The following is a 20,565-nucleotide window of genomic DNA, read 5'->3' on the forward strand; positions in this document are numbered from 1 at the left end:
AGGTGCCATCCCCTCCGCCCACTTACTGTGAGGGTGACTTCAGCTTCTTCCGAACCCCCATGTACACCTTGGCCAGGTCCAGCAGCCACTCCCGCTCCGGCTTGGCACTCTGGGGATGGAGAAGATCAAGGAGGAGGAGGGACAGTGAGCGTGGCCAGCAGCAGAGCTTGGAGTCACTCACCAGGGAATGGAACAGATGCCTTGAGCCTGGCTCAAGGGGGCAGACCTCCAGGCTTTGCTCTTCCAAAGGCTGCTCGACCTTGACTGTCGGTAGAGTTGCCAATATTAGTTGGCAGAGTTGCTTGGACTACTGGGGGATTTGGGGGGTAGAGTCTGGGGAAGACAAGGTTTGGGAAGGGACCTCAACAGGAGTCCATCTGCCAAAGCAGCCATTTTCTCTAGTGGAACTGATCTCTATATTCCGGAGAGCAATTGTAACAGTGGAGGATCTCCAGGTCCCACCTGGAGGTTGGCAACCCTACTTGAGGGGATAGGCTGCAGATCAGTGCCGACCTTGGCAGTACTTCTGGGGCATGGCCTGTGGCATCTGGGCCCAGGAAATGGCCTGCCTCCATTCTGCTACCACACAGCCTTTCCCAGGTGGCACCTCTCTCCCAGGCACAGCCTTCTGATGGTCAGGGCTGGACCAGATGCAGAGTATTTCTGTTGCTGAACGGCAACTAGGGGGTGGGAGTGGGCTGGCTTTGGAGGAGGGCTGTAACACTCAACTGGCGGCACCTCTCCAGGTTCTCAAGAATGGAAATCTTTCAGGGGCCAAGTGGGACCCCACAGCACCCAAGACAGAGTCCGACCCACCAACCACATGCCATTCTCATTAATTCAGCTGGGACCCCAGGCAAATCGTATTTATATTTTACTGAATTGTCGAATGCTTTCACAGCCAAAGTCAGCTGGCTGTTTTGGGCTATCCGGCCTGTGTGGCCGTGGTCTGGCAGTTTTAGACCTTGACGTTTCACCATTAACTATGGCTGGTTCTTCAGATGTAGGACAGGGCAAGATGGGAATCTCTCCATGTCGAAGTGTGGAGTGTGTGAACAGTTGCTGGGCATTTTATTTATTCCCCTTGGGGTGGGGTGGGGAATAAAAAAACCAGGAGACTGAAAAAACATCTCCCAACAGTTTATCAGATAAGACAGGCAAGACTTTGACTAATAGACTGTCTAATGGACTCTACCTAATCATAGGAAAAACACTTCCTAATGAACTCCACCCAGTCACAGGAAAAACCCTTCCTAATGGACTTTCTAATGAACTCCAACAAGTCACAGGGAAACACTTTCTAATGGACTTGCTAATGAACTCTACATGGTCTCAGGAAAAGCACCTCCTAGTTCCAGACCCCACCTCCCACCTCTGAGAGACTTCCAGATAAGACAGGACTATGACGCATCACTGGTGAAACATCAGGGACTAAAACTACCAGACCAAGGCCACAAAGCCTGGAAAACCCACAACTGTCAGTTGTTTTTTACTGTCTGTCAAAAGTGGTCCAGTTCTTCCTTTCCTTTCTCAAGCAGACTTGGGAAGGAAGGGCTACAGATCTCTGACGTGAAATCAACGATACCCGTTTCTCCTTCAGCAGCAGCAGCTTGCGGTCCTTGATGACAAAGTAGCGTTCCTGAAACTTGCTTCCCAGAAGCCTGGGTGGATCCTCACGGCACTTCAACAGCCCGCACTTGGGGCTTTCGCGTTTGGCCCCTGTGGAAGAAGCAAAGCACCAACCTATGGCAGATGCGCTCGGAGTCACGGACTCCAGCCAAGGTGCAAGCTGAACCACAGCCAAGAAGGCGGTCCGCCTTCCCCAGGATCTGTGGCAAAGGCAGGCTCTGGAGATTGCCTTGTACAGTCAGACCGCTTGGCACCAACTACACTGCTTCTGAAGGCTCATGTAGGAGCATCTCCTGACCTTGCTTTCTGAGATCTGCAGAAGGATGAGAAGAATCCTCTCCACTCCACCCCAGAATTTAGGCCTGGAAGTTAGGCTTCCGAGACACCTCAAGAGATCAGGACCTTCTGCGTCTCTGAAAGATTTCAGGCCCTCCCAGAAATACAGGGACACCTCCACTTTAAGGATGAAAGGACATTTTAATGGGCTCCTTACGTTTTTACCCAATCCAGCTTTCACTTACGTAGAGAAGCAACCCCCTGCTGGGAAAATAAAAAGAAGAAAAGCTGTGTTTTTTTGGACTCCACTTTTGACTACCTGAAGGCGTCTCAAAGCGGCTTACAAACACCTTCCTTTCCTCTCCCCACAAAAGTCACCCTGTGAAGTAGATAGGACTGAGAGAGCTCTAAGAGAACTGTGACTGGTTCCAGGTCTCCCAGCTGCCCCAGACATCAGCTTGGTGATTCTAGATTCCCCTGCCTCTCCCACCTGAGATGCAGGCAGAGCCAGACACAAAACGGCTGCCATAGCCTACCAATAGCCTGTCAGAAGCCTTGCAGGGCAAAAGGTCCCCCTGATGCTGTCCACTTTCTAAAATCATGTGGCGGCACCAGAAAAGGTGTTGCCTGGTGCTATGGTCCCCACAGCCACCATGCTGGAGTCCTCTGGACTAGGATTACAGAATTAGAGCTCCGTGCCAGACAGTGAGATGGAAGGTATTTGGAGGGCCCCAGGTGAGAAGTCCTGATGGGCAGAGCTCGCTGATTCCATTGAGCTTCAGCAGAGAGGAAAGCCGGTTCAGCGCCAATCTGGACACAGGCCCATCAGTCCCAGCTGCAGACAGAGGCCCAGCCCTGTCGAACTACCTGTGAATTCCAGACGGCGCTGCTACATTGCACATCGACTAGGCTGCAAGGGGAAGTGACTTCCCCTGGCAGGATTCACTCACCTGTAAAGAGGCAGCTTCCTTCCTTGATGGGCACCTTCTTGACCAACAAGTAGGCAGAGCCAGGTTTGGGCAGCTTGCACCACTGTAGCGCCTGCTCCAGGACCTTCTCCTTGGGGTGCAGGGGCCGCTCTGGAAAATGGGCCCAAGTTAATAGGCGTCTAGGGTCTGGCCACAGGAGGCAGGCAGGAGCAGCTCAGCCAGAAGGCCCATGGCACACCTCCCTCTCTCAGGGAGACCTGGGGCTGCCTCAAGGGCCCTCACCCAACGCTGAGTGCCGGAGGAGGCCAGCCTCTGCCACTCACCTAGCTCGCCGTTCTCCAAGACCTCGAAAGTCAGCCAAAGATCCACGCTGGCCGCCACGTTCCGCATGTCCAGCACCTGATTGGTCAGCTCTTCTGCCGTCATCACCGGGGATACCTGGAAGCAGGGCCAGTTCTAGGCTTTTGGGGTAGAGTTGACAAGGGCCCCTCCCTCCCACTGACCTGTCTGTCTTGCTACCTGCCTCTGCAATCCCTCCCACCCCTGCTCACGAGCCCACGGCCCCACTGTCCACACTCACAGTTGCCTGCACTCTGCATTGGGCCAGTGGGTGCCCGGTTTAAGGATTCGTAGGGCCTGCTGCACCTGAAACAGTTTAAGGCAGGGGTAGTCAAACTGCGGCCCTCCAGATGTCCATGGACTACAATTCCCAGGAGCCCCTGCCAGCGAATGCTGGCAGAGGCTCCTGGGAATTGTAGTCCATGGACATCTGGAGGGCCGCAGTTTGACTACCCCTGGTTTAAGGATTTGCAGGGCCTCGGTGGAACACAACTGGTGCTATTCCTTATGCTGCACATAAGGCCCTCCCTCTCAGAGATAGTGGGAACATTGCAAGCTACGAACAGTTTCACTTTGCTGAAAACATTTCTCAAACCTTGGCAGGACGTGCAAGCACAATGCTCCAACATCTTCGGGGACCTTCACACTTCTGCAGCCCGTGATCCGTGTGCATGCTGTTACTAACCAAGCATGCATGTCACCTTTTTTTGTTCTTGCAGTCCGCAAGCTGCATAAGTATGAAGACCACCTCCAACAATCACAGTGTGAAAGCCCCTAACCATACAGCACTGTGGGGGCCCCTGGAACCGCACATGCTGCACGTGCTACTAGGAGAAACCACTGCTGACACCATAGCATTATAGTTCACTGAAGTCCCTCCCAACCCAAATCCTGCCCTCTCCCAGCTCCACCCCCAAAGTCTCCAGGTATTTCCCAACCCAGAGTTGGCAACTGTAGCCCCAAAAGGCTCACCTGTGCTAAACATTATCACCCCAGGGCGGAAGCAAGTGCATTCCTATGACTCCATGAGAGCCTGAGAGCCGTGGATTCCTCTCCCTGCCCCAGGGTCTTCCCCCACCAGCCGGCTGCCCTTGGGCCAGGTATTATTCCAGGGTGACCCAGGGATGGCAGCTGCTGAAGGGCCTCTGGCTCACCTTCAGGGTGACACAACGGTCAGGGTTCTTCTGCTCCAGATAAGCCTCGAGAATGAGATCGCCTGCCTGGGAGAGCTGCAGGGAGACAGGCAAGGGAGTGAGGATTGAGAAAACAGGGGCAAGCAGGAAGATCCGCCCTGCAGAGATGGAGGAGAGCCAGCCAGACTGCGAGCCGTCCCTGCCAGCCTCCTCCGCGGATTTCTCGGCTGCTCTGGAGAACAGGGGATGAATCAGCAGTCGCTGTCTGTCTGTCTGTCACGGCACTGCAGGTGCCAGCCCAGGAGTGCCTCTTCCCCCAGGTCCTGAGTGGCTGCAAAGATGACATTCGGGCCAAGGGGCAGTCCCAAGGCTAAGCTGGCCCCCCATCCAAGCCATCCTGCCAGAGTCTGACACAGGGAGATCTGAATATGACACATCCCCCATTTGCAGATGCTGACAATGTTTTGGATACTGTTCTGATACGGTCTGATGGTTCCACTTGTGCTTAGTCTAATCTTGATTTTAGTTTATTCTAACTTATTGGTTTCCAATTTTATTGCTGTTATTTAATACTATTTAATGTTGTATGCTGCCCTGAGCCAGCTTCCTGGACAGGGCAGTATATAAATCTAATAAATAATATCCCACATTTGAGGTGCCCTCAGAAGACATTCTGCCTTCCAAGGGAGGTTGTTTCAGAGGGGAGCCGGGTCAGTTTGCGGTACAAGGGCTTGATTTCAATTTAGCAGCACTTTAGAGACAAAACATTGAAGGGTTTTGTGTGTGTGGGGGGGGGGGGGCTGTTGAGTGTCACAGTTCTCAAGAGCTTTGACTAGTAAAAAGTTCCCCCCCAAAAAAACTTTTCTGGTATCTACGGTGCTTCTGGAATCACACCAAGGTGCTTTCTAATGGAGGCTGCTCCAGACGCTGAATTTTCAATAATTCAGGAAGCTGAAAGTGAGCTCTGGGTAAACTAGTGTGTAGACAGATGAGGACGCCCCCAGGCTGAATCTCACCACTGCACCAAATTTGCTCCCTGGTCTAAGGTGCACCACTCTGTCTACCTCAGCCCTTCCATTTCTTTCATTCCTTCCTTTATGCCCCTCTCCTTTCTTTGAAAGTCAGCTGGACGTAGCGGTTAAGAGTGGCAGCCCCTAACCTGGAGAACCATGTTAGATTCTCCCTTCCTCCTCCACATGCAGCCAGTGGGGTGATCATAGGCCAGTCACAGTTCTCTCAGAACTCTCTTGGCCTCACCTGCCTCTTGGGGAGTCTCTTGTGTGGTGCCAGTCACAGTTCTCTCAGAGCTCTCTCAGCCCCACCTGCCTCACAAGGGGCCTGTTGTGGGGAAAGGAAGGCAATTCTAAGCCATTTTGAGACACATGAGGCCTGCTGGGTAATCTTGGGTCAGTCCCAGTTCTTTTAGAGCTCTCTCAGCCTCACTTATCTCAAGGGTGTCTGTTGTGGGGAGAAGAAGTGTAGGCAATTGTAAGCTGCTTTGAAAAACGTACGGGTAGTAAAAAGCAGAGTATAAAAACTCAACTCCTCTACTTTTCTCCCAGATGGGGATCCAAAAGAGCCTGTAAAGCCCTCCTTGGGGAGTAAGAGGGACCTATCTTCCAGGGGTGCTGGAGGGGCTGCAGCAAGCTACTCTCTAGGAAGGCCCTCTCTGACTGTGCTGTGGAGATGCTAAGCAGTCCCAGGGGGACTTTGGAGGCCTTGTGGGCCTGGCCTTCGGTCCCTGCCATTGGCCAAGCATTGCCCTGAGAAAGGAGGAGAAAGGCAGCCAAGAGGAAGAGGGCTGGACCTGCACATCCCGCCAGGTAGTAATCAAGCTGTTCTCCAAGTCCATCTGCGACACTTGGTCCTCATCGATCTGTGGGGCAGGAAGAGGGAGGCAGTGAGCACAAGAGCAAGGCAGAGGCCTCTGGCCGATGACAGCACCAAGGTCGGGGTCCCCAGGCACCCTCTCACATTGAAGATGTGGACGTAGTTGTCAATCAGGTCCTCCATCACCTTGACCTCGTGTTCCCCTTTGCCGTCAGTCTGGAAGAGGCTCGGGGCAAAGAGCAGAGACAAGTTCTTGGTGGTCATCTGGTTGAGGTCAGCACATTTCTGAACCCTGCAGGGAGAGGAGAAAGGCCGTCTGTTGTGCTGGACACGGAGGGTGGGGGAAGGGGAGGAGCCTGAGTGGACGGAAGACCTTCAGGCAGCGGAACCTGAATCTGGGGGCATTTTCCCATCTTGTATCAGAAAAGGGATTCCTGCTCAGGGGTGCTCTCGTTCTGCTGCCTCCCTGCCCTCATCTCCTGCTTCCACGAACAGTTTGGAAAGGGGCATATGGTTATTCTCTCTAAAGCAGCCCTTTTAAATTTTTTGACTGTGAAGGAGCCCCTGAAATATTGTTCATGCTTTGAGAAACCCACTAGTGGTGACACGTCCCTTCAGAGAAGTGGGTGCGGAAGTAAGATGCGGAAGTCAATCAATCAATCAATCAATCAATCAATCAATCAATCAATCAATCAATCAATCAATCAATCAATCAATCAATCATTATTTCCATTGTAGAGACTGGGGAAGTGGGCTCCAGTGACCTCTATTGATGTTAGGGGCTATCTCTACTCCTGGGAAAGGCCATGTGACCCCCGGGGAGCTCTTGTGTGACCCCCGGATTCCCCAGAACCCTGGTTGGGAATCCCTGTTCTAAAGTCTCCCCTGCTTTAATATCTTCCTGGAAGGCTGGAGAAATCTTTCCAGGGCCGCGTGCTTCCCCCAACCTCTTCCCCTGCCAAGATGTGGATCAAATGGAAGGAATGTCCTCAAAATGCCAAGCTTAATTAGACAGAAGTACCTTTGTAGTTTATTATTTTCAGTCTCCAGATATTTGGTTCTGTCTCAATGTCCCCAAATGGCAGAAAGCAGCTTGAGCACAGGAATCATAACCCCTGACAGGTTTTGAATGACCGAGCGCACAAACCAGAAGCAACTGTAATTTCTACCGTTTTATCTTAAGTAATTCTACTCAGATCTGTTAATTTGGGTTTAGGAACAGCCATCTCAGGACTGCACAGTCACTCACTCAAGGACATTTTCTTCAGTTGTATTTATAGATCAATCCATTAACCTTTTCCACAGTCAGGATATTAGCAGTTCAACAGGTTGGGCTATTTATGGATCTTGTTTTGCAGAACGTGCATCAGTCTCCCTCCCCATGCGTCTTTTCCTGTGTGACATTCTATTCTGGAACAGACACATTAGAAGACCCGGAAGAAGCACCTCACAAATCCAGAACAGCAAGCAATCCAACTGGCACGCAATACGGAACAAGCTCTGGGGCTCACCAGAACTCTTCATCAGACTGGAGGTTATGAAATTTTAAAAATATGGAGAGGTGGGAACAAAGCATGTGCATTCAGTTCACCTGAACTGGAAAAAATACCCCCCCCCCCGCCCAATACCATTCTGGTATTTTTTCCAGTATTTCTAAGGTGCATGCAGATTTTCTAATCAGCTTTGGCTACTGGTATAGCTGAACTGAATAAAAGGCCAAATTATTTCAGATTTTATTCTGGCATATTCTGCAGCTATACCGCTGAAATGGCTGCTGGACATTTAAACTTAACAACTTGACTGGTCTGCTGATCAGCTGTTAAGTCTAAATGTCTGGCAGCAATTTTAACTCTCCCCTTCGCTTCCCCCACCATCTAAAGGGAGAGAAGCTAAAAGGACCTATGGAATGGCTGCTAGCTGGTGGGTTCTGCAGCAGGGGGAAATTCAAACCTCCTTAGGCAGCCCATTCCACTGCTTAACTACTCTGTCTGAGAATTTTCCTCCCCTGATATTTAGCCAATATTGTTTTCCATGTAGTTTAAACCCATTATTGCAGATCCTGTCCTCTGCTGCCAACAGGAACCACTCCCTGCCCTGCTCCAAGTGACAACCTTTCAAAGACTTCAAGAGAGTTATCCTGCCTCCTCTCTGCTTCCTCTTCTCCAGGCTGAACATTCCCAGGTCCCTCAGCCTTTCCTCACAGGGCTTGTTTTCTAGGCTCCGGATCTTCCTCAACACTCTCCTCTAAACCTTCTCAATTCTGTTGACCACCTTTTTGAAGCATCTCAGCTAGATTTTGTTGAAAGCTATACCAATACCTGAAAGATGGTAGTAATTTGGTTCAGTTAAAGCATCCTCCAAAGAGTTCTAGTCAATAAGAACTGACATTTCTGCAGCCACTGACCAGGAAAAGGACTAACTAACCGGTAGAGGTGGCCAATCAGAGCAGCCAGAGTCCTGTGATTGACATGAGGCAAGAGATTTATCAGCTTCTTGTATTGCTCCAATCGCAGGGGCTTGTCAGAGATTTCTGGAGGGGAAAAGAGCACAGCATTAGAGACTAGGCAATCCCACCAAAGTGATTATAATAAAGCTGTGCCCAAGAAGAGACTGTTTCAAAGGGTGAGGCATTTGGGAAGGAAGAACGGCTCCTGAGCCCTACGCTATGGCATCCAATAAGGTGCCCAGCAACACAAGGGCACTAAAACACAGGAGTGAACTCTGCCAGCAGAATAAAAGATGCAGACTGCACAGCTGATGAAAAATGCAGTATTTGATCTAATGAATCACCATGGTGCTTTGTCCAAGGGCTGCTCAGGTTGGTAAAAGAGTTCAGGATTGCAGTAACAGGTTTAAATTACAGGCAGAAAGGGATCAGCTGCATATTAGGAACAATTTTTGTACACACCCTTATATTCCACTGAGGTCCTTCCTGTCTCCAAACCTTACCCTCCCTCAGGCTTCACCCCCCAAAACCGCCAGCTAGTTCCCAATGTGGAGTGGCAACCTTAATTTTGTAAGCTGCCCTGAGCCTCTGGGGAAGGCCGGGGGTATAAATGCAATAAATAAATAACTAAAATTCCATCACGGTATTTTCTGATCAATCATATACTAGAAACTTCCCTTCCTGGCTGTTCATCAGGAATCAGAACTCTGCTGGTGATGGTGGAATTCCTCCATCATGGAACCTGAATCTCAGTTGTCCCTTCTCTCCAAGAAAATCAGCTTCTTCCCCCCCATCTGCTGAGACCAATTTCAGTGCCCTCCGGCTAAGCTGACCCCCGGATATCTCTGGTGTTGTTTTATGGCGTCGTATTTTATTTGGTGCTTTCTATATTTTAGTTGGGTACTTGCCATTAAAAAAAAAAAGATTCCACAGAGCGTAAAGACCATGTCTAGTTGCTTAAAATTGGCGGAATGCTAAATAAATAATGATACTATATATTTAGCAAAGCTTTTGGAAATAACTGTTTTATCTGACCACAATCGCAGCTGAAGCTTTGCTGGCACCATCTACTGGAACCTGAAGGAAACAGCCAGCGAAGAAATCTAATTTGGTCATGAACCAGGCAGGAACTGGGGGGGCAAAGCTCCTCCCTAGACTTCAAAATGGGGATAAAAAGTCCGCTTTTAGGTGAAAAGCTAGAGCAAGTGAGACAGCAGGCCATATCTGCTATAGGTAAGAATGCCACCCTCCAGGTGGGACCTGGGGATCCCTTGGAATCAGCTCATCTCTAGACTAAGGAGATCAGTTCCCCTGGAGACAAGGGATGCTTTGGAGGGTGGGCTCCAGAACATTGTACCCTGCTGAATTTCAAGGATGCCACTCTCCAGGTGGGACCTGGGGATCCCCTGGAATTCTAGCTCATCTCCAGGCCACAGAGATCCCTGGAGAAAATGGTTGCCAGCTTGGTGAGCCAGGCTTGATTCCTTGCTTCTCCTCCACATGTAGCCAGCTGGGTGACCTTGGGCTTGCCACAGCACTGACAAAGCTGTTCTGACCAAGGAGTAAGATCAGGGCTCCCTCAGCTTCATCTCCCTCACAAGGTGTCTGTTGTGGGGAGAGTAAGGCAACTGTAAGCCGTTTTGAGACCCCTTCTGGTAGAGAAAAGTGGCATACAAGAACCAACTCTTCTTTTCTTCTTCAGGAATCCCAGGGCTCTCTCAGCCTCACCTCCCTCACAGGGAGTCTGTTGTGGGGAGAGGAAAGGGGAGGCGAATGTAAGCCGCTTTGAGACTCCTTCTGGTACAGAAAATTGCCCTATAAGAACCAACTCTTCTTCTTGCTTTGGAGCAGGGGTAGTCAAACTGCGGCCCTCCAGATGTCCATGGACTACAATTCCCAGGAGCCCCTGCCAGCGAATGCTGGCAGGGGGCTCCTGGGAATTGTAGTCCATGGACATCTGGAGGGCCGCAGTTTGACTACCCCTGCTTTGGAGGGTAGACTCCATGGCATGGTGCCTCACTGAACTCCCTCCCTGCCCCAAATCCCACCCACTCGTGATTCCACCCCCAAAGTATTTCCCAACCCAGAGCTGGCAGCCCTAGCAATGGAGTATTTTTTGCCAAGGAAGACTTGAAATCACACAGATTGGCAACGGAGCAAGTGACAGAGCCTCCCCTTCTTTGTCAAGGTCACAGGAAGAGACAAGCTATGAATTCCTCTCGGACGTGTGTTTTCCTGTTTTAAAACTTGGAAAGAGGTCAGTAAGTAAAAAGCAAACTTTTGCAAAGTCAGTAAACCGGCCCAGGGAGAACTTGGAACGATGCTTTTACACAATTGCTTTGTGCTCTTCAGGCTGCGCCTGATCTTCAACTTAAAGAGACTCCATGGACTGTATCCATAGCAATCCCATTTAATTGATGCAGCTAATGGGAACAAGGAGGCGAAGCAGGGAAGCAACAGCAATCATCAAGTGAGTACAACAATTTGAAACGAGATAACGTTCACGCTCTGTTTCGAATTTGTACCCAATTAAGCACATATTGATGGTTCAGAAACAAAAGCAGCTGGTGTGCAGCCCCCCCCCCCCCACACACACACACACACGCACACCAAAAGGGACTAGGTACAGACCTGGCTTCTTCAGAATGAGTTTGCTGAAGCTATAAAATCAATGCAAGAACAGCTTGGATGGATCACACCAGTGAGGGACCTTCCAATCCAGCCTCCTACTTCATACACTGGCCAACAAGCTGCCCTGGAGGATCAACAAAGAGGGCACAGAGGCCAAAACCTTCCCCAGATGTTGCTTCCTCTAACCTTAGGTTTTAAAGGTTTACTGTTTTTGAATATTATTATTTTATTATTATTTCGATTTATTTCCCGCCACTCCCAAATGGCTCGTGGCGGGTTACAGTGTCTTAAAACCCCATTAAAACTCCCATTAAAAGACTTTAAAATGTCACAGCATGGTGGCACAATAATAAGATCCCCTTCCTACTTCCCTTCCTAAAAAAAGGGGGGGTGGAGGAGAAGGAGGTCAACGGTGTTCAAGAAGAAGCCCGGGGGAGAGCAGTCGATGTACCACCGCAGCCCCAGCCTCAACCATAGACCTGGCGGAAGAGCTCCGTCTTGCAGGCCCTGCAGAACGTTGAAAGGTCCCGCAGGGCCCGCAGCTCTCCCAGGAGCTTATTCCACCAGGTGGGGGCCAGGACCGAAAAGGCCCTGGCCCTGGTCGAGGCTAGGCCGGGAACAGAAGAAGAGTTGGTTTTTATACCCTGTTTTCCACTGCCTGAAGGGGCCTTAAAGTGGCTGACAATCTCCTTCCCTTCCTCTCCCCAATCCTCACGCTCCATCAGTTCCTTCCAATAGGGCAAATATACATGTGACAGGAATTCAATCTCCTTCCCTTCCTCTCCTGTGTAGCAGGTGGTGCTGAGAGAGCTGACAGGACTGCTCTGGGGAAGCAGCTCTATCAGGACTGTGACTAGCCCAAGGTCACCCAGCTGGCTGCACATGGAGGAAGAGGGAGGAATCAAACCCAGCTCTTCAGATTAGAAGCTGCCGCTCTTAATAATTACACCAAACTGGATTCCTTTACTCACCATGGCTACTGGCTAGGACTGGGCTTGTCCCCCATGAAACTGTCTAACCCTCTTCTTAATGCCACCCGTCCCCATGGCTCTCACTACATCCACTGAGACCGAATTCCACATTTCAATCGCTCACACTGCCTTGTGGCCATCCTGCATCTACTGCCCATCAACTTCACCGGATGTCCCCTGCTCTAGTCATTATGGGAGAGGGACAAAAAGCTATCTCTGTCCATAGTCTACAATTCGTGCATAAGTTTATAAACCTTTATCAGCCCCCCCCCTTAGTCATCTGTTTTCTATGCTGCAAAGTCCCAGATGCTTCATCCTTTTCTCATAGAAGAGGTACTCCAATGCCTTAATAGCCCTCTTCTGTACTTTTTCTAACTCCGCAACATCCTTTTCGAGAGATGATGAGCAGAACTTCACACAGCGTTCCAAACAGGACTACGCCAGAGATCCAGACAGGGGGCATGACAGGACGGGCTGTTCTACTGTCAGTTCTTTCTTTTTCTGAAGTGTGACGTTTGTGCTGTTCGTCGTTGCTACAGAATTGGTTTTCACTGCCCTGAATCAATTGTAAACTAGCTAGAAGAAGAGTTGGTTCTTATATGCCACTTTTCTCTACCCAAAGGAGTCTCAAAGTGGCTTACATCAGTGGTCCCCAACCCGCGGGCTGCGGCCTGGTGCCGGGCCGCGAAGGCCATGGCGCCGGGCTGCGGCTCCCTCTCTCCGCCCCCCCCGCAGTAAAAAACTTCCCAGGCCGCAAGCTTGCGGCCCGGGAAGCTTCTTACTGCGGGAGGGGGGGAGAGGGAATCAGGGCCGCGCCCGCGTATCGCGTGTGCGCGGCTGGGCCATGCATGCGCACATGCGCCATGCGCGGCTGAAATCGCGCATGCATGGCACTTTCGCACATGCGCAATTTTGGCCATGCATGGCACATGCATGGCCCAGTTGCGCATGCGCATGCACGGGCACGCATGCACGGCATGCGCGGGTGGGCAGTTGCCCTGCTGGTCCCCAGCCTCAAAAAGGTTGGGGACCACTGGCTTACATTCTCTTTCCTCTCCCCACAACAGACACCCTGTGAGGGAGAGGAGGCTGAGAGAACCCTGATATTACTGAAAAATAATTATATGCTGCTTTTCTCTACCCGAAGGAGGCTCAAAGCAGCTTCCAATCGCCTTCCCTTTCCTCTCCCCACAACAGACACCCTGTGAGGGAGGTGAGGCTGAGAGAGTCCTGATATTCCTGCTTGGTCAGAATAGCTTTATCAGCACTGTGATGAGCTGGCTGGATGTGGAGGAGGAGCGGGGAATCAAGCCCAGTTCGCCAGATTAGAAGTCCACGCTCCTAACCACTACACCAAGCTGCTATCAGCAGAGATAGCTGGTGATGCCCACAGCTTTGCACCAAGCAGAGGAGTCACCATGGGGTGGAAAAACCATCACAAGACCCTGCTTTCTACACTCTTAATGACTGAGTGCCCCCCTACCAAAAGGCTGCCTACCCCAACCCCACAGAGGTATCATTGGCAGAAGAGGATATTGGTTCATTGCTTGAGTCACATCTAAGGGATCATTTCCTTCTTCCTGCAACCTCAGTCTTCACAACAGGAGTTTTGGCAGACTTCATCCACAGACACGTCTCTTTTAGCTTCTCCACACCAGCAACTCAAGCCTCAAAGGAATGAACTTGGTCCCTGATGGTCAGGAGCTTCACGCTCCATCAGTTCCTTCCAATTATACATGTGACAGGCTTCTAAAAACACTGGAGAGCCCCTGCTCTCGTGTTGGCTTGTTGACTGGTTGAGATGTTTACATGTGATTAGACTTAAAACAGGTGCTCATGTGAAACTCTGCAGATTCCTTAACCAAGAAGAATAATGTGGTATTCTAACTTCATGCTGATGAAGGTCCTTTTTCAAGAAGCCCAACACCAAAGACAGACAACAAAGACCCTCCGCTCCGAAAAGACCCAAGTTCAACGCCTGTGCGCAGAATCTGCTTTCAAACTGGTATCTTGCCCAAATATACCCTGAATCTCCAGATTCAAACCAACAGATCCAACTTTTGCAAAACGTTGCTTGTGTAAAAACCACCACCTGGCCACTGAATTCCATTGGTCCAACACTCTTTGGATTTGGGGTATGAAGAGAGCCCCCCCCCCCTTAGGTGCTGCAGTACTTGAATGAAACAAAGGATACCTGCAGCTTCCTTCCACTGGGGGTGCAGGTGTGTGGTGAACACGGGATCCTCCAGCTCCCGGAAGAACCTCTTCAGCACGTCCGTCACGTCCTCAATGAAATTGTCACTGATCCGCAGCTTGACGTTTCGGGCATCCCGTCGGAAGTCCTCCATCAAAGCCTTGATGCGGGATTTGGCTCCGTTCTTCCGATAAATGCCTTCATGGCGCAATCCTAAGGGAGGAGCAGAAGGAGAGACCGAGAGACTCCAGTGGGGAAACGGTGCCTGTGTGTGCATGCATAGAAAAGCCAATGAGATGGCCAGATCCCAGAAGAACCTCATCATGGATGATTTTGGCTGATCTCACATTGAGCAGGGAGTTGGACCAGATGCCCTGCATGGCCCCTTCCAACTCTATGAGTCTATGATTCTATCCAACAAGGAACTGCCCCTGCAGAATTGGTTTTACTTCATAGCCTGGACCATCCAAAGATGATCCGGGTTTCCCCAATTTCATCACCTACACAGATGGGAGACCACCAAGGAAGTCTAGGGTGGCTACCCAGATGCAGGCAATGGAAGACCAACCTGTCTGTCTCTCACCTTGAAAACCCTACGGGGCTGCCATAAGTCAGCTGTCACCACCATTCAAAGGCCCCGAGGACATAATGAAATAAACATCCCTTAGAGCACAATGGGATGCAGTCAGATTAATTGACAACTCCCTCACCTTTCCACACTTTTGTATTAAGAATAAGCTATTAAATGTTTGCTTGAGGACAAGAATCAAACAGATTGTTGTAAAAGCAGCAAGAGTCTTTCTGACTATTCCACATCAGGTAAGGAGAACACACTTAGGAGAAGGAAATGCCCTCACACGCTAGGTATGCCAGCAGGAACCTGAGAATCGAACAGCAAAGGTGGCCACCTTGAGTGGAGGGCGGGCAGAAACACCCCGTCTCGTCCCCTTTTAACCACAAGCCCCTCTAAACCCCTTTCTCCCCTGCTCCGATCAACTGCTGCTTAGAGGGGTCTGGGTGGTGGAGACATGCATTTTTGCATCACTTCCCTTGCATGGAAACACAGGGGGTGGTGAAATCGTTCAGAAATAAATATAAACATGAAATCTAGCACTAGGATCATTTTCATTCAGACTCTTACATCCCACCCTTCCCAGACTTAATCCTGAGCTCCAAAGGACAGGCAAAACAAGCAGGTCTTCTGGTGGTAGAAAGGGCCGCTAAGTTACAGCCTACTTACAGGGATCTTGTAGGATTGTCAAGGCAAGAGAAGAGCAGAGGTGATTTCTCTTGTCTGGACTTCCTTGGGGGTCTCCTGCCCAAGTACTGACCAGGGCCTACCCTGCTTAGCATCTGAGATCTGATCAGATCAGGCTAGACAGGGTAGGGCAAGCAGGTCTTCTTGCACCACCCCAAAGTGGCTGAGCCCTGGGTGCATGAGAGCATGTGCCAGCCAATGGAGTGGGACTGAAGAGGGACCCCTGCCCAAGAGCCAACTGAGGTGCCACTGGAATGTTTGCCAGGGGGCTTCTGCATTTCTCCTTGAGATGCACTTCACGCATTTCTCCCTACATGGGCACTCCGGAGTCAAAGGCTGCTGGTTACTGGTGTCTGCGCTACAGTCCAACCAGGACTATTATCACTGCATGCAGGCTGCCTTCCTAGTGGTGGAGCAGAGAGTGGCTGAGAGCCCACCTTCTCCGCCATGGGCAGCTGGCCATCCTCATTACAAGGGAACATCCCCTTTTCTGGCACTAAGACAGCTTTCTTAGGAACTCCAAGGAACGCTTTGGGATTGCTCTCAGGATGAGGGTACAAGGGCTGCTCACCATACTGGGTGATGAAGGCAATGCAGCTGTTGACGATGATGGGGATGCCGCTCCGGCTGAGCTGCTGGTCCCGCAGGGCATTTCCTTGGCCGCCTGCCGAGGCCTGGATAGCCACACACCATGCAGAGAAGTCCAGCCGGGAGGCCCCTTGGAGGTAAAAGGTCCTGAAAGCAGAGATCCCCGTCTGAATGGGAAGGCACAGCAGGGACCTTGAATGGATTCTCACTTTTGTCCCCCTCCCAGTGGCAGCTGCCCTCTTGACCACTTGGGCTCTGCCTGGCCACCACAGCTCCAGGCTCTCTGACTAGGCACAAAAAGGGAAAATGCGGTTCATTTCAGTTCACGGTGTACCCAGTTTGTGAGCTGCAAACTGTCATGGACCTCTGGCCGCTCTCTGATGCTTCTCTACAAGCCTTCCATGTTATGTGCCGATTGGATTTAACGGGTCCGAATTATGCCCCCCCCCTCCCAAAAGATGCCCCCAGGAAAGTGCATTTGGGGGAACTGTCAGGCCCAGGGTCAAAAGTGTATAGAATGGACGCCTTGCAATCTACACACACCAAACACTCAAGGAACCTCACCCTGCCTTTGAAGTTTGGTAAACATTTTGATTGAGCAGAGACAGTACGTCCGGATATGTCTTCATTCATGAACCACCACGAACGGCTTGAAAGTTCGTGCTGATTGACCTGCCGTGAACTTCAGTTTGCAAACCAAAAACACACACCTTCCTGACTAGCAACTGAGGCAGATTTCTTCCCAAATCCCTACATCAATCCGTTTCACTGTTCTCTGCCCTTAAGACAACTGAGACAGCTTGGCTCAGGAGGAACTGTCAAACCAAACAAACATTGAAGAAAACCAAAGATAATTCTGTGGATGTCTGAAAGCTCTTCCCTCAGCCATAACCGTCTTGCAAGACCAGAGGCTCTGTCTGCAAGGTTTCTCTATGCCCACTGCAAGGGGGTAAAGGAAAACTCGCTTCATCTATATGGACAGATCACCAAAGGCTCCAGAATGCCAGACCTGGCTCCCAAGCTCTCTTTCCCAAGCTCTCCATCCCTTAGCTCAGGGGTAGTCAAACTGCGGCCCTCCAGATGTCCATGGACTACAATTCCCAGGAGCCCCCTGCCAGCATTCGCTGGCAGGGGGCTCCTGGGAATTGTAGTCCATGGACATCTGGAGGGCCGCAGTTTGACTACCCCTGCCTTAGCTAGTGCTGATTATCTAGCCCCCCCCCCCTTGTCCCTTCCTCCTCACACAGCTCACCGCCCCATCTCCACGAGGACCAGCATCTCCTTCTTCTCTGGATCTTCAACAAGGGGGACGACATCTGCAAAAATATGGAGAATATGGGTCAGGGCCCTGCAGAGAAGAGTGTGAAGCCCACACCTTGACCCAGCCCTCCCCCCCCATTTCAAATCCTCTGCTCATTTCCAGCCAATCAGCAAGCTGACATCGGGGGTGGGGTGGAGTTTGCTGCAGGCCTGTCCTGCACTCACTGAGCTCCTGCAGCTGCCGCAAATTGACGCTGTCCTCAGCAGCCCCCTCCCCTTCCTTGGGGCAGATGAAGAGGTGGGACTTCTGGAGGACGAAGAAGCCTTGCAGCCACCGATTGGGATTCAGCATGGACTTGTAGCTCAGCCTGCCCACCCTCTGGAACTCGTAGCTCAGCAGGCAGTGACAGCAGAGCGGGGTGAACCACTGCAGGAAGAAGAGCTGTTCTTTTATACCCTGCTTTTCACTACCCAAAGGAGTCCCAAAGCGGTTTACAATTGCCTTCCTCTCCCCACAACAGACACCCTTTGAGGTAGGTAGGGCCGAGAGTGCAAAGAAAAAGAGTTGGTTTTTATACCCTGCCTCCATCCCTTATTTTACCACCCCGAAGAATCTCAAAGTGGCTTACAATCACCTTTTCCCTTCCTCTCCCCACAAAAGGCACCCTGTGAGGTGGCTAAGGCTGAGTGAGCTCTGGGAGAACTGTGACTGTTCCAAGTTCACCCAGGTGGCTGCGTATAGAGGAGCGGGGAATCAAACCCGACTCTCCAGATCAGTGGCCGCCAACTCTTAACCACGAAACCAAGCTGGTTACACCAAGAGAACTGCTCTGTGAGAACTGCTCTAAGAGAACTGTGATTAGCCCAGATGGCTGAGTGAGGAATCAAACCTGGTTCTCCAGGTTAGAGTCTGCTGCTATCCACCACCACACCCCACTGGCTTTCGAGGAAGGAGATACAGAAAGGCACTCCCAAAGGAGAGGGTGCCCATCTGGTTGGCCTCTTGCCCTCCAGCCAGTGCATGGATGGATCCAGCCTCCAGCCTTCCAGCCAACACACAGATGGCTCCAATGGCAAGTGCCAATCCCAGGTGCCATGTGGGAGATGAAGCAGGGCTGACAGAGAGAGGAGATAGGCAAAGAGATGCCAGGGGCTTTCAGGGCAGACTGGACAGAGAATGTGCTCTGAAGGGTAGACAATGACTCAGGTGGGCAGGCATTCTTGTGTCTGCCCATTACCTTGCTGATGGCGCTGGCCCACGACTGCAGCGTGTCCGGCCCATCTGCCCCCAACGTCTGCACTCGATCGTTGCTCAGATACAGCTCCAGTGTGAAGGGAAATCTGCAAGAGTGAGCAAAGGACATCACAGAGGGCAGGGCTCTGGAAGGAACCAGGCCTTCCTCTCAGGACAAGACTTTTTACATGGTCCAGATGAGAAAGAAGAGCACAGAGGATCAGCTCAAGGGTTTATCCTGTCCAACATCCAATTTTTAAGGCAACCAGGCAGACCAAATTTTCCTCCCCGTGGGGCAAATAGTAGCTGTGACTTGGGAGGATTTATGGTATAGGAATGAAGTTATTTCTCCCTTCCTAAATATCATGACCCCGTTCTGATGGGGAGGAGGCTCTGCAGTAGTGGTTAGCATGCTGGACGAGGACTAGTGAGGTCTGGGTTCAAATCCCTTCCTCCAAGCAGCTCACCAGGTGACTTTGAGCCAGTCCATTTCCCTCACCCTATTCTACCTTTCAGGATTGTTGTGAGGATAATAGAAGAGAACCATTTAAGGTGTTCTAAATTCTTTGGAGAAAGAAGGGTTGGTTCACTGTCCAAAGGTGTCTCAGAGTGGCTTATAACCGCCTTCCCTTCCTCTCCCCACAACAGACACCCTGTGAGGCAGGTGGGGCTGAGAGAGCTCTGACAGGACTACTGTTAGAATAGCACTGTCAGGGTTGTGATGAGCTGGCTGTATGTGGAGGAGCGGGGAATCAAACCCGGCTTGCCAGATTAGAAGCTGCTGCTCTTAACCATGCTGGTCAAAAGCCACACAGTGGGTCTCTGGCCCCAACACCCCCAGAACGGATCTACAATCCGATTTTACCCAAGAATCTCAAGCATGGCTGGGGCAAAAGGTGAACACTTATACCGAACTGTCACACCCCAAATGGCTCTAAGGCAGAAGGACAGAGGAGAGATTTCATTTTACCCTGGCCAAGGGCCATTAATTTGATGAAATCTAAAAAGGAATGAAATGGCATTGCACCATGAGGCATTTTAGTTAGCCCTGAGAAACTGCGAGACTCCTGCTGAAGGGCTTGTCTTGTGACTTCAAGAGCAAAGCAAAGCCACCTCTTGGAAGGGCGACCAGAACTTGGGAACCAGCTTGAAAATGCACTTCCCAAAACAATACGACCTAGCCCTCACGCAGGACAATCCTGAGGTAATCTGCAAAGTCTTCTGGCACCACTTCCGCTCTCCTGACTCCTCAGCAATTCATTTTCCTTTTGATCCTTTTCTCCTACCATCTGCTTAAAATCTAGCTTCCGTGCGAAAGGTGGATTCTAGACTGTCAAGAGCCAGCCAATCAGTGCAGCTGCAGCGAGGAAGGGAGGGAGGGTCATCATGACTGACGTCCAGGCTAGCCAGTCAATGCAGTGAAAATCTGGTTTCATTTCTAAACCGGAGAAACGCATCTCCCTTCCCGTGGAAGGAACGCTGCTTGGTTCAGTGGCAGCCCGCACACAACCTCTACTTTTAGTATCCTTCAGCTGCCACGTGGTTCTTTTGATTTTTTGACTCCTGTCTCAATGACAGGCAGTGTTGCCAGCGACGTAAATGGGACATGAGCTACCTGAGGCAAAGAGAAAGCGAGAGACCCCCAAATACCTGTCTGAGGAGCCAGGGCTGGCCGGGGCATAGCTTCTGTTGACGCCCAATGACATCACTTCTTCCACCTCCACCTTCCCCATGGGGTCCAGACTCCTGTCGCTCTCATAGAACAGAAGGCACTTCTCCAGGGAGCACCACACTCTCTGAAACTCTGCACGGGAGAGATCGTTCGTCAGAACCAAGGCCTCTCCTCC

General features: G+C 51.0%; 1 protein-coding gene across 2 annotated transcripts in view; it reads right to left on the reverse strand.

Annotated features, from left to right (window-relative positions):
* Positions 1-20,565, reverse strand: part of ARAP3 (ArfGAP with RhoGAP domain, ankyrin repeat and PH domain 3) — a 64,828-nt gene that overhangs the window by 12,985 nt on the left and 31,278 nt on the right. For both annotated transcript variants that reach the window (XM_077309880.1, XM_077309881.1), the window contains exons 16-29: positions 20,369-20,522; positions 18,723-18,825; positions 17,710-17,911; positions 17,477-17,540; positions 16,208-16,371; positions 14,379-14,591; positions 8,561-8,666; positions 6,281-6,428; positions 6,114-6,182; positions 4,328-4,402; positions 3,158-3,272; positions 2,856-2,984; positions 1,586-1,719; positions 27-109 (exon numbers count right to left, since the gene is read on the reverse strand). In XM_077309880.1, the coding sequence (XP_077165995.1) occupies positions 27-109; positions 1,586-1,719; positions 2,856-2,984; positions 3,158-3,272; positions 4,328-4,402; positions 6,114-6,182; positions 6,281-6,428; positions 8,561-8,666; positions 14,379-14,591; positions 16,208-16,371; positions 17,477-17,540; positions 17,710-17,911; positions 18,723-18,825; positions 20,369-20,522 (1,759 nt within the window). The remainder of the gene's footprint in view (positions 1-26; positions 110-1,585; positions 1,720-2,855; positions 2,985-3,157; positions 3,273-4,327; positions 4,403-6,113; positions 6,183-6,280; positions 6,429-8,560; positions 8,667-14,378; positions 14,592-16,207; positions 16,372-17,476; positions 17,541-17,709; positions 17,912-18,722; positions 18,826-20,368; positions 20,523-20,565) is intronic.

Source organism: Paroedura picta, chromosome 14 (assembly GCF_049243985.1).
Source record: "Paroedura picta isolate Pp20150507F chromosome 14, Ppicta_v3.0, whole genome shotgun sequence".
NCBI classification, from domain to species: domain Eukaryota; kingdom Metazoa; phylum Chordata; class Lepidosauria; order Squamata; family Gekkonidae; genus Paroedura; species Paroedura picta.